The sequence below is a fragment of the Corvus brachyrhynchos genome, unplaced genomic scaffold, assembly GCF_000691975.1.
Source record: "Corvus brachyrhynchos isolate BGI_N302 unplaced genomic scaffold, ASM69197v1 scaffold706, whole genome shotgun sequence".
Taxonomy (NCBI): Eukaryota; Metazoa; Chordata; class Aves; order Passeriformes; family Corvidae; genus Corvus; species Corvus brachyrhynchos.
The window spans coordinates 372,231-386,330 of record NW_008238371.1 but is presented as its reverse complement, the minus strand read 5'-3'; the positions used below and the strand labels follow the sequence as shown (position 1 = coordinate 386,330).

The following is a 14,100-nucleotide window of genomic DNA, read 5'->3' as shown; positions in this document are numbered from 1 at the left end:
GGCTGAGACACTCTTTGTGCCTGGAGGTACATTCAGTTACACCCAACTTAATAGGTGAACAATGTTCCTTTTAAAAAGTGTAGGAATAATGGGAATGGAATGTTACGTGATATGAAACTCCAATACCTTCCACAGCTTACAAATCAAATCTGCACTGAAACACTTCACAGAATCTGGAAGTAAAGGCTGAGCAAGCGCCAGCCTCCCAAAGGGAGTGGGATATGCACGTACCGGCAACAACCCCACAGGCTTGCAAATAAAAAGCAAGAAACAAACAAAGCAACATCCCCAAACAATTTGGGTCTCAACCAGTTCTTCAATAGCCTATTACAGAAATGAGATTTTTGTCTCCACCAAAACTGCCAAGAAAGGACAAGTGCAACCTTCTTGGCCTGCGCTAGAAAACATGGAACGCACTTAACCCCAGAACTGGACCCAAGGTGACAGAAAAGTGTGCCTGAAAAAACAGAATGAGAAATGACAGGGAGGTGGAAACGAAAAAAGGGAAAACGTTCAACACATTATCTGAAGGGAAGGCATGGCAGAAGAAACAGAGAAGCTCTCTGTGTACCCAGGAAGCACTGCTGTGAACTGGGCTCAAGGCAGTTGAGATCACTGCTGGGTCCCAAATCAGAAACACTGAAGTTAAGAAAAGGGATGGGGAACTTTCTTCTGTGAGTTAGGCCATCAACTTTTAGAAAATACTGTCCTTTAATGCTCCCTGGAAACTAGTTAGCGACTAAAGTTTACCTTAATTATCCAGCAGGGGCAATTTTTCAGGTTATATCCACCCTAGTACCTGAAGGTTGGGCATTATTTTGTGCAGTTTCCTGCAGAATCTCCCGGGAGGTGCTATAGAATGTGCATTTTGGTTGGTGCCAGGCAAGGCCTCCAAGATGCACATGCACTGCTTGTGCTCACGTGCTGCACTCACACACATTCCTTCTGTGTTCAACCTTTTTCAATTGTTGTGTATTAATACTCTCAAGATCAGTGTCCTTTCCAGATGCATCCCAGATACAAGCATTCCCAAGTCTGACTTGCTGATCCAAGGTATATAACCTGGTCAGAGCAGGGCTCCTGAAGAACTGAGCTTAGAGAGTCATGTTTTACCTAAAACTGGATTCCATGACACCACCAGAACACTGTCTGAAGCTGTATATACATCTATAATGATTTTGCAAAAGGTAGCCCATGCAGATCTGCTATGTGTGTGCGGATCACACTCAACACTCAAGATTGATGAGGTCTAATACGTTGCAAAAAGAAATTAGCTAACTTATTTAAGAGAGAATGCATTCAGCAATATACAAGGTGGGCATATCTAAAAAAGAAAGTTCCTCATAGAAATCCCTCTAATTTTATGGAATTACTTCCAGTGCATATTTGTTTACTTTATATGCAAAAACACTTGGGACAACTGCAAGTTTTATGACCACTCTTCTGAGTGATCATAGTACAAGTATTCACATGACAATGTGAAAAGTTTTTTCCACTTGTGCCATTTACAAACTATTTTGTTAGCCAGTCAGAAATGAGAGCAACTATACAGAACAGGCAACAAATAATACAATAATCTTACTATATTAGAAGAGAACTGTTCATTAACTCTAAAGGCTAAACATACTCAACAGATTTATGGCCTGACAAACCTGTGAAGTAAAAGCAGAGTAACTGCAAAACCAGACATTATTAAAGGTCGTTTTGTTCAAAACCATTCACAAACAAAAAAAAAAGAGTAAAATTTACCAATGTTTTTCCTGCTTAAAAACTGACAATACATACATGTTCTATTCTGTCCCATTTGATCTTAGAGGTCTTACCCACTGCTAAACAGGTATCATCTCTGCTTCCTCAAATTGTCCTCCTGTGTTTTCCTTCCAGAACACTCACCTCCTAGCTCGGTTCTGAGTGGCTTGCTGCTGCTGCTGCACCTGCTGCTGCACCTGCTGCTGTTGGACCTGCTGTGGTGCAGTGCGTTTTCTTGTTGTTTCCATCACAGTCTGGGGCATCCCAGGTCGCACGGAGGGGCTTCCAACGTATGGGGGGCCTGGAGGACCCATGGGACCCCCCTGATGGGGCATTCGAGCTCCTGATGGCATCCCAGGGCGCTGGAGGAAAAGCAAGACAGAAAGAAAAGCCAGTTTGGTTCCTGTTTCTGCAGCTGCCAAGACATTTGTACATCATGCGACACTGGCCTCAACAGATTCCCCGTTCTGACCATCCTGATAAGCACTAAGCAGCAACATAAAGCACGTAAGCTCTGTGACTGGTGTGTCTTGGATGTCATGAGGCATTCAGGGATAAAGGAGACAGGAAACAGGGAGGCAAAATACTAGGTTTGGGAAAACACTCAGTGGTCAGTGGCATATCCAGACCGGGTTACAGCTGGAAGCTCTACCTTCAGCCTGAAAAGAACACCCCATGGCAGCGACACATAGTCCAAACTGGTGCAGCTCACATGCTGCTCAGAGCTGCGAGCACACTCCCACTGCAAACGCTGCACTGCCGAGCAGGCAGCTCTGATCAGCTGGGAGACAGAAACCAGCACAGGCAAAACATCAGGATAAACACTTTGCATTAAGAGCCTTCTACTTCACCTACACCAGAGAGCAGTGTCGGTTCATAATGCAGCATGAATCCTTTAAGAAAAAGGTCATGTCTCCGATCAAGCCTTTAAACTAAAAAAAAGAATGAAATGGATGTGGGAGTTTGTCAGCAGCCCTGTAGGCATTCTAAAGCCCTGGCATTTATGTTGACTTCTGCATGCTCTTGAGAGACTCTCTGGGTCAAGCTTAATGCTGCACAAGACACACAGTAAACCCAATTCTGAATTCTAAAAGTTTATAGTCATCAAGGAAAACAACCAGTAAAATAATTACTGCCTGCAAAATGCAATTCAAAACAGAGAGACGAGCTTAGGCTCATATTGAGAATTATCAATATGTATATCTCCACATATATGCAAAAATACAGACACACACATTCTCTAGGCGTTTGAACCAGGATGAGAAAAAGAATAACCATACAACAAAAGTCCTTTGAAAGTCAAGTCCCTCTACAAAGTATTTTAAGGAAACCAAGAGTCAGTGGCATCCATTATGGATAAACAATTGGTTAAAGGATAGAAATGAGGCAAAAGTAATTGGTTCTGAAAATAAAAGGAAGGCACATGTAAAATTCTGCTGGGACTTCTCATTTTCAGCATATTTAAAACAACCTGGGGGGAAAAAAAAGAACCAAAAAAAGCCAGGAAAAAAGCAAGGGAGTGAAAAAGTTTGTTGGTAATGTTAAGTTATTCACGCTTGCAAGGATGAGGGCCAGTTTCAAGAACTGCAGAAGGACTTTATGAAACAGAATGAACACTTAAAAGGAAGATGCAAATGTACTTCAATACATATTGAAGTGAATTACAAAAGGGAAAAAACAATCCGAGAATCACAGACAATGCAATGGGCCCTAAGCTGATTGCTGTCCAGCAGAACCAAGGTCTTGTTTAAACAGACACTTCCAGAAAAAAAATCGGTTCACTGGTTACTAGAGGTCAAGAATGTCATTAAAGAAAAGAAGTAAGAGTGGAGGGAACATAGGATATCAGTGTGCCACTGGCCACGATGTGTCCACAAGTGAGGGTCTGTGCGCAGCTCTGGCTCCTGCAGCTCAGTCATGGCAGAGCAGAGCTGAAACAAGGACAACGAATGGCACAGAAATTCTTAACATATGGAACTGCATCCATGGAAGTAAAAGTAAATATATTGTGACTTTTCATCTGGAAAGAGGTGATCCAAGGTGATCTAAAGGGGCATCTGCCAGAGCTCTGCAAAATCAGGCATCGCCTGGGGAGGGCAGTTGGGTATTGACTGTTCACTGCCCCTGCTAGAGTAGTGAACCCTGGCCATCAGCAGAGGGGTCAGGCTCACAGACCACTGAAGGGGTGAGTTTGTCCCACCGTGGGTATCAGCCTGTGGAACCCTCTTCCAAAGGGGTGCTAACAACATCGAAGACATACTTGGCTCAATAGTTGCAGACTGAGAAAGTACTTGGGAGAAATACACTACTGGACCCCAAAATGAGATGCACACACCCCTGAGGGTACGCAAGCCAGTTCACTGGGGGTGGGAAGAAAATAGTTTGTGCACAGTCAACATATATAATTCTTTTTAAAAGTTTACTTCATCTTTATCTCATAATTTCTATGATTTCTAAATATGTAATTATGCATTATAATAAATCATAACTCTAAATATATTTGGACCGGCATCTCCAAATTAACCACACAAATCCACTGTAGCTCCCAAAGCCCCAGCTCAGTGCCCTCCCTGATCATCACAAGTCTTAGATATTTCTCACACTTGTATCTATAAAGGAAACTGGATAAAGGAGAGGAATGGATGACCAGCAAAGAACCAATATAACTGGTATGGACAGAGAGGCAAGGCAGGAGGTACGAGAGTGACCAGCGCAGGAATCCACGCAGGTGAATTCAGCAAGTGCCGATGTAAGAAAGCAATGGCAGGTATGGCCGTGGAGAGAGCAGCAGGCAGCAGACAGACCAAACTGCAGCTTTGTGCAAAGCTCCAAATAACTTCTGCCATGAACCTAGAGCCCCAAGAACAGCTGGAAGGGAACAGTGCTCTCTGTTCCCATGTATGCGCTCCCACCCTCTGACCCAGGCAGAGTCAGCAGAAAGAAATGGCCCAGAAAATGCTTCTCTCTCGAGCCTGCATTTAAGATTTGTCATCTGTCAGGCCATCTGTGGCCTCCTTCCAGCAAAAGGCAGACCACTGGGCCAGCTGCTGCCTGTCAGTCAGCCGGGGACATCTGACAGTCACTCAGAAGAGCCCGGATCCTGAGCACAGCCATCTCACGGAGACTGACTGGCCACATGGATAAAACTGAAGGCCCTTTTTGGTGCTCCTCTAAAGGACACCCCAGGGCTTGAAGAACAAGGTCAGCAAGCTAAAGCTACTCGGCCTTACATCTTTAAACTTCCTTCAGCTTCCTTTGTTAAGCACTAAAATAGAGAAACATAGAGAAAGGACAAACATGAGAAACGAGAGGCAGCTCCAGCAAAAGCACATTGAATCTCATTCCCTGACCACCTCATTCCTTCGCCTCTGTTCTCATGTTTCTATCTCTGATATCACTCATAGATAAAATATTACTCACTATGCAACTGTGCAACTGCCTTCCTGCTGCAAGCCCACCAGACTCCCAAGATTCAGAAATACTTCATCTATGTGAACTTTTATAAAAGAAGAATACACAAGCAGTACCTCACCTCATCTAAAAGCTGGTTTTGCTCTCAAACGCATGTGCGAGACAAGACAGTGATGGAAAATACATCGAATTTTTCACAATAGTGACATTAAAAAAAAAAGTCTTCATACTAAAGAGTATTCCAATCCCATTATGGCTTTTGAAAGAGATCTTGAAGGTGCATCTGCCTATGGACTAGGTCTCTCCCTCTCTTCCTCAGCAGGATGGAATCTGTCTTAAACAAGAAGCATCCATGGGAAATGCTGCAGTGCAAAACAGCACTGATACATCCTCCTTCTTGGGAAGTCATCTGCCTGAGACCCCCATCCCCGACTCATCTCTGTAACCACAGTCCTATCTCCTTTTTACCTCCATTGATTCCATTTACATGTATTAATCTGCACAAACACCCCACTGGACAGAGGGCAAAACCACTGTGGGCCACAGGAAATGAGGAAGACCACAGCCTGTCCCCAGCTGAAGGGACTGCTCTCACAGCTCTGAGAAGGTGAAGCAGAGAGCAGAGCAGAGGTGCCTGCAGAGCAGCAAGGCAAAGACAGCACAGTGCACAAAGGCACACGACCAATATTACATGCACATGTACTGGACCCCAAGAGTTCTGCCAATTGCCTGTATACATGTGCACAGCTACAGCTGTTCAAACCTGAGCACATGGTCAGTGCAGCAGGATACCACCTCCCTGACACCTGCTGCCATATCCCTTCACTGCCTTCCACTGACCAGTTTCTGAAGCCATGTTTGGCTTGTCTACTTTCTTCCTTGCCTGAACTTCCTGTCACATCAGAGCTCTGCCTCTGTCCTCTTTGTCATCCTTAAGTGAACTTCTGTCTGACAGCAGTAACAAGACAACATTAGAGCAGTGCTCTTCTACATTCTTCCACTGCGGAGTCTTTTCTCAGGGGATGTACATCACAGCAGTCAAAACACAGAAGCAGAAAAAAGGTTTCCTGTCTGGACATACCAGTAAGAGGAAAATAACCTGGAGAACTGACAGGTGAAAGTAAAAGAAAGTGTCAAGAAAAGTCATGCAAAAAATACCCACAAGAGGCCTCAGAAAGAGACTGAACAGAGAGCCAGGAGTTGCTGCATTGCAGTTGAGTGCTGAGCTGCATTTACAGCAATCTCCTGTCCTGACAGACTCCATCCACCTCAGCACCACACAGAAGGCTCTTACGGCTTGTGCGGAACAGCCACCAGCTTCTTGTTAACAGAGACACTGACAGATTTTGAGAATAACCACCACCACCAAGTATACAAACAGCATATTTCTTAACTAAAAAGGAGCCTACAAGAAAGATGGAGAGAGACTATTTACAAGTCTATTACAGAGATTTATTTACAGAGATTTACAAGGGCCTGGAGTGACAGAACAAGAGGGAAGGGCTTCACACTAACAAACACCCCACTGGACAGAGGGCAAAACCACTGTGGGCCACAGGAAATGAGGAAGACCACAGCCTGTCCCCAGCTGAAGGGACTGCTCTCACAGCTCTGAGAAGGTGAAGCAGAGAGCAGAGCAGAGGTGCCTGCAGAGCAGCAAGGCAAAAACAGCACAGTGCACAGTAGGTTTAGATTAGAAGAAAATTCTTTACTTATGAGGGTGGTTAGGCCTGGGTTGTGGCTGCCCCATCCCTGGAAGTGTTCAAAGCTAGGCTGGATGGAGCTTGGAGCAATCTGGTCTAGTGGAAGGTGTCCCTGCCCATGGCAGAACATGAACTTTAAGGTCCCTTCCAACCCAAACCATTCTATGATTTCTATAGAGCATAAACATAAGCAATAGAAGATACCTGATGCTGTCTGGAGGTAAGAATGAGTAACTAGAAGTACCTGGAACCCTTAAGAAATTTAGACTAGACTGATACTGTCTGATGGCAACAAGTTTCTGACTGTACACATGGTTTCCCAACTGGATGTGTTGTTTCAAAATGGACTCTTAGAAGTACAACAAATAAAACTGGTACAAGGCTTCTCTCCTACTTACAATTATAGATGTTACTTCATGAGTTCCCCTTTTTAATGTGTATGAATCTTTTGGGGGCTTAGTAAGCTGAAACATCAGTATTGCAATTCTTGCTTCTTGCCATATTCACCGTCCTCCATTTCCCAAAAGCTCTCAGTCTGTAAATCCAAGTGTTCCAGGTACCATGCACTTTAATATCATGTTTACAACAATCCAAAAGTCTTTAATTTAGAAACCATCCCATTTACAGAACTGTGAATTGTAACACGAGACGAAATTCAGTTCTATTTCATGTGTGTCTGCTCACAGCTCAGAAAAATCTGCCACCAAGCTCTAGTGGAGCACTTGGATGCAACAACAAAAAAAAACCCCCAAAATGTCTTTGTAATCTAAACAAACAAACCTTACAGACCAGCTTTGAGTTCCACCACCTTTAACAGATCTGATCATACCACTGCTGTGATCTAATGTATGAAAGGGATTTTGTATGAACAACTACCAGAATGCACCTCTTGGCTTTTTGGAAAGGATGGCTTTGGGAGGGAGAGGAACAGCAGAGCTCTGCAGCACCATGACTAGCTTGGAGAGAGAAGAGGCTGGTCAAGAGCTCGTTGTCTCTTCCCTTACAATAATCAAACAACAGTTGGCAGGATCAGGTAATTCCTTATGCAAGATAAGCTGAAAAAACTCCTGACACAAAACACTGAATGCTGGAAGTTTAGAAAGGTTCTGGAAGACATCATTAGACTAACCTCCATATAGATGCACTCCAAAATCCATATAGATGCACTACACAGAGGGCAGCTTTGGGTCAGAAAGCTCCCAAGCTCCAAATCAGAGAGAATTCATACGAACCATTGCTAAGGTTTTTGCCTTGTTCCTGTACTTCCATGCTGCCTTCCACTGCCCCATTCTACGTGGGATACTGAACTAAATGATCCAGTCTGACCATTTTCATATTCCTACAGTGGTTTTGGGTTTTTTAGAAAGAGAAGAGCAGTTCAAACACCTCACAGATCCATTTTATCCATACACCTACATTCCTCAGCAAATACAAGTTTTCTTAACCAGCAACTCAAATTTGTTTAACAAGCCCATATTGCACAAAATCACACTGATCTCTATTAAAGCCTTGGCTGGCATTAATATGATTTTATTTTATTAATTATGTATGAACTTTTTTCTATTTGACAGCCTGAAATCAGTCCATGGCTAGAAAAGGACAAAGCTTCAGTCTCTACCAGCAGCTTGCTCACATAGTTGAATGTTGTACAAAGTTTTCACTCTAACAGTCCTGTGCAACTACCTTCCCAAACAAATTCCTTGCCATAAGATCCCTTGATTTCTTCCAGGCTGCCCTACTCACCCCAAACACCTCCTTGTTTACCACAACAGGGAATATGCACACAGCAAACCAGTGCCTCCATCCCAGGCCCCATTTGCTGAGGATGCCCTCGCAGAGAGAACCACGCATGGAGCCCTGAGGTAGGAAGTGGAACAAACTGTCCAAAACCAACAGTTCACGAGGCTCTTTTCTAGCCATTCTAGTGTTAGCTGGCTTATGCTCTGACAAGACAGTATCTATACCCATGACAAAATAAAAATTAGTAGGAAATTTTTCATTAGGAAAGCTCTACTTTTTTCAAACCTGGCCATACCCTCTTCACCTCACTATTTCTAGTAGTGATCTCTACAACCCTGTGACTGGTTGGGAGAAACAGTCACTTCTATTCACTTAAAACAGATCACCATTCAATTTTTGCAAAAATATCTTTAGTTCCTCCCATTCTAATAAAACCCCCGTAATTTTTATACTGTACTGAAATATGAGACCTTGAGGTCATGCAGTTCTTTCTCATCTCAAAGAAGCATCACCAGTAACTCCATCATCTTTGACAGCTGTTTACTTCTTTAACCAGTACCTAAGAGCCTCCAATGACATTGATTTTACAACTTACATAATCAGTCTCTATCCTTACATATTATAAATAAAACCAAAAATACCCCTAATTCCCTTATTGATGAAGCCTTCAGACGTCTCCCACTCCTACTGCCCTCCGAGTTCCCAGTCATTTGGCTTGTTAGTCATACAGATTACCAAAATCAGAAAAACATTCTGGTAAGTATATGCCATGGATTTGCAATTGCTTCTGCGTTATTCCCTGCCCCACTTCCCAATCAGGCTAACAGTTCACTTGATGTCTTATTAGCTAGACACTAGGCAGCTCACAGGACATCCAAGCCTTTCTCCTGAATGGTGACATTTCATTTAAACCCAGCAATATATCAGGAGATGAAAAACTTGTGTATGAAATTAATTACTGATCCTTTTTTCCAAATCACTGATAAATCTGTAATAGAGCCTCCATATCCACGAGACCTGTTCATCTGTTTTAACACTGACAAGTTACCTATCATATATATAAAATATTTGTTTACATGCTGGCATGCTCTGACACTCTTCTTTCACTGTTGTAAATGCCATTTAATGTAAGACAGTTTATGTATTTACCATAAAATCCTATGACCAGATTTCAGAGGTAGATAGGCACACAAAAAAAGGACTAAGGATAAGCAAAGGAGTCACATCAGTGATACACGGGTTTGTATGAATTAGCAATCTTGGAGTGTAACTAATATTAAATTGTAGAGATTAGCAGAACTATGAAATAACACCTATTAGCAGAAAATAAATATGGATAAGGACTTATATTGCCACAGAGAGCTTCCTAAGCATAGCAAAGAGGACAAAGACCAAGATCACTACGGGAAAAAGAAGGTGATTTGAACTGACAGCCAAGTACACTGTAAATACAGCTATGACTCCAGAGTTAAGACAGGCACATACAGCTATGACTCCAGAGTTAAGACAGGCACATAGACCTTTATATGGGTATCTGGTGGATAAAAGGCAAAAAGATTGGCTTTGGAAGGAAGATAAAGTGGGAACAGCAAAAGGACACAGAAGCAGATTAAAAAGGTCAGAACAATGGGACAAGAAAATGAACCTCTCAGCAGGTTCTTGCGTGCAGATGACACAGCCAAGGTCGCCAGCACAAGGCACCAAGCAAAGGTTCCTGCAATCGAGTCACAAGAGGACAGATGTCTGGACAAGCGTTTTGACAAGACCTGCACCATGGACCTTCTCAAGACTAAACAGGCTGTTTGAGTAAGAAAAAGAAAAACCAGAAAGAAACAAAGAAAAAAGCAGGGGAGGTAGACAAAGGCAGGATCCATTTAAGGGATCCAGCCAGCAATGAGGCCTGTGGTAGGGACTAGAGGATAGAGGAAACCGAGGAAACGAATGACCTGCAGCAAGACTAGTAACTTATTCAACAAAATATAAGGCAACAGCTGGACACCTAGACAGATGTCATAAAGACTGCCTGAAATGTACTACTGGACAGCAGAAAATGCATTGATAAAAAGATAATCAACATAAATGTGGTGATTAAAGCCATACTTGTCCATAAAAATGCTAGAAAAAGAGAGGAACAACAACAACAACAAAAGGACAAAGTAGAGGATGAAGCCTTTGGGGGGAAAAAAAATTCCTCCCACAAAAACGATGTGCAAGACATTGATGAAACAGAACAGGAGTAAAAGCACAGTAAAAATAAATAACTGAAAGAAATTTAACCTTTTTTAAAGCCCAACTGCTAACCAGAGGTGTAACAAACTATCAAGGTCTCAAGTAGGAAGAGAATGAAGCATCCCACTTCAGAGTTTTAACCTTTAAGAGATTTCACCTTTCAGGGGGATCCTATCTGCCTTGGACAAACGAGGAAGAAGACATTGTCTAAGCTGGCAATATGGAAAAGCACAAAAGCAGGATCAGGTGCACAAGAGCAAAGGGCAAAGTGACCTTAGCAAAGGAACATATGTTTCCAGAAAGATCAAGTGAATCCAAGAGCTAACTGCCCTTAGGAAATACCGCAGAATTATCCTGTTCATTTAAGTGCCAACAAAGCAAAAAAAAAATATTCTCACAACATTCTACCTCTGTTTGCTTCTCCCAATTTTTAGGGGTGAAAAGAAAATAATTTTCAATAACCAAATTAAATAATGTTATCATAGATAGAATGAAAAAAAAATTAGCCATTTGAAGAAGAGATTGGTTCCTGAAATTAAAGCAGGATCTGACTCCACGAAATTCCACTAAAGTTTGCTATGCAACTTGATTTTTCAAGGAATTAATTCAGATGTTGACACACTTTGGGTAGTAATAGAACACAGGAACCAGCACAAGGTAAACTCAAGGTAATGGCTGGCATGGCATGCTCTCTTACTTGGTAGGATACAGGGCCTGGAGAGATAAAATGAAGTTGTACGTTTTTTTCATTTTTTTTTAAGTAACAGAAGAGTGACAACCCCAACCCATGTTTCGATCAAAACGAACCCGAGACGAGGAAGAAACTAAAGGAAAGAACAAACCAGGCAGCAAAGCAGAACTAAGGGAGATGATAATGAAGGAAAGGAGAGGGTGATACAAGAAGTGTTCAGGCACCAGAACAACAGCCAAGAAGCATCAGCCTCGCCAACAAGAAGCAGGAAGATGACAAACACATACAGATATTCCAGGCTAATGCATGTATTCAAGTAAGATGCTACTGGCAACAAAACTCCCAGGGCAGAAAAGGCAGACTTTCCTGGCATCCAAATAAGTAATGGAAATGAGTTCTGCTATATTCATTCCAGTATAAATTAAAAATTTCCCAGGCTTAAGAGCCCTGCATGCTGCTTTCACATGAAGGCCAGCTAGACGTGGAATAAGCAAATTCACATAACTATTTTTGCCCTTCTTCTTGATACTAAAGGAAGAGCACTGGTGTGCAAATGCCAAGCGAAACTTTAGATAAGGCAAAATCATCCCATCTGCCACCCTCCCAACTTGCTTCTGGTTCTGCTCAGACACAGCCATCACAATCCAGACCACCTTGACAAATCCACATGTCCACAACAAAACCACTGCTACCACCTGCACACCCGCTCTCTGCGACCCCTGAACAGCCACCAATCTCGCCCAGCCTGCTCCTGTACACTGGCACCACATCACCTCTTCACAGCTCTCACCAACACAGAAAGCCACCTCAAAGTCCATAGCCATGCCAGTCCCACCACATCCAGGAGCTAAAGGACACGCAAGAGACTTCACATCTGGAGTAAGCCTGAACCATGGAAACAGCTCAGTAGTCTGGCGTAAGCCCCACAGGTTTCTATGATCTCTTTACAAGAGCCCCTACCTGATGTCTTCAAAAAGGTGTCACAGGAGGTGTCAGAATCCTCAAGAAAGAAGCACTTGGGACTATCAGCATCCAAACAATATTGCGTTCCTTGGGGCTCTTTAACAGCATTATTTCTGTTAAATGTGTATCAATGCTAGAAATCCAAATGTTATAAATGGTGACTGCTCTCAGACACTAGAGTCATGTAAAGAACGTTTCCAATGGCAGCAAAACAGGGTGAGCATTTCCCCTTAAATGGAGATCGAAGACCTGATTCTTAAACAAAAGCTGGAACATTTTTAAAGACCTGAAGGATTGCTTTAATTAAGCATGGCACCCTGAAATTCTCTCGTGGGTGAGTTTCCATTGACTGTTACAGATCTGCACAGCTAATCTCTTCAAGCCCCTGAAAGTCACCTGTTAAGTAGCCAGAGGATACATACGAGCCAAGACTGGAGACAAGAACCAGAGGCAGCACCCCAAGGCTTCATCAGGTTCTCATCAGAACTGTTTTTCAAAACACAAGTTTGATTACAGAACAAAGTGTCCTACAAGCCCATTTGGGTTAGATCCAGCGCAGATTCTGCACCATGATCAGGCTGAAAAGCATGCTATTCACCATTCATGGAGAATCACAGCAAAAAGCACAGCACACATCCCCCCAGACACAAGCCTGTATTATCAATGAATCAGTGCATAGGCTGGGGGCTCCACAGACCCCGGTGTTCCCCTGGTGAGGCAGCTACCAGCGCCCCAGGAGCACACTGCAGGAGCCGATACAGCCCAGCACAGAACCTCCAGTTTCCACTCATCCCTCTATTCAGAGCCAGCCAGCTCACTAACTTTCCCGACTCACCACCCCATGGACCAGAAACTCAAAAAGTTTGCTTTTCGTAGCTTTGCGAGCCCCTCCTGTAACTTCATCTGTAGCCATCAGGGTCTGCTCAGCCTCTCTCACTCTCTCTCTTCCTCTTTCTTTCCCTTTTCTGCCTTTTTCTCCAACTCTCCCCTCTGAGTCCTGCTGGGCTCTCACACTTCTAATAGCGCGGAGTGGGGAGGGGGCCCCTTCAGGGCCTTCCTGACGGCCCACTCGAGCTCAGCCTCAGCTGCTGCATTCCTCCACTGATAAGCCAGAAATAGTTTGTGCTGCCGGGCTCTGTCTGTTTACTCTGCAGGGACAGAAAATCCAGCTTTTTAAACCTCTCTGTCCAAACAGCAGAGATAAGCAGGAGGCAAATTGAAAAACACGTCTCGGTTTTCCGTGGTGGTGCTGCAGCCTCTCCTTCTCTGCATCAGGGATAGGCAATTCTGGGGCAAGGGGAAGGGGGAGGGGGCAACTTAAGCAGTGACACAGAGCTCAGCACCTCACAGAGATGTTTTCCCATTAGAAAATGCAGCAGGCGAGCAGTGGTTTTCCCTTGCTCCCACTGCTCCTCCCGCACTGCATTTCCAGGCCCTTTCCCCAGGGACCTGGCAGGCAGCACACAGAAACATTCGCTGGCAGCATTTCCAGCATGAGAGACGAGAACTAACCCCTCTGGACAAGACAGAGAAGCAGCGGGAGGCCGGAGCTGGGAACAGGGAGGGACAACATGTGGAAGCGAGGGGAAAGAAAGAGGGTGAGATCAGCAGAGG

General features: G+C 43.7%; 1 protein-coding gene across 9 annotated transcripts in view; it reads right to left on the bottom strand.

The window, feature by feature from the left end:
• LOC103617009 (SWI/SNF-related matrix-associated actin-dependent regulator of chromatin subfamily D member 3) overlaps positions 1-14,100 on the bottom strand; it is a 79,152-nt gene that overhangs the window by 41,147 nt on the left and 23,905 nt on the right. For 3 of the 9 annotated variants that reach the window (XR_001862569.1, XM_017736316.1, XM_017736323.1), the window contains exons 1-2: positions 2,402-2,594; positions 1,894-2,111 (exon numbers count right to left, since the gene is read on the bottom strand). Coding sequence is in view for 8 of the 9 variants with exons in the window: in XM_017736316.1 (XP_017591805.1) it covers positions 1,894-2,111; positions 2,402-2,581 (398 nt within the window). In the remaining variant the exon portion in view is untranslated. The other 6 variants (XM_017736321.1, XM_017736317.1, XM_008635264.2 and 3 more) reach the window with 5 other exon arrangements.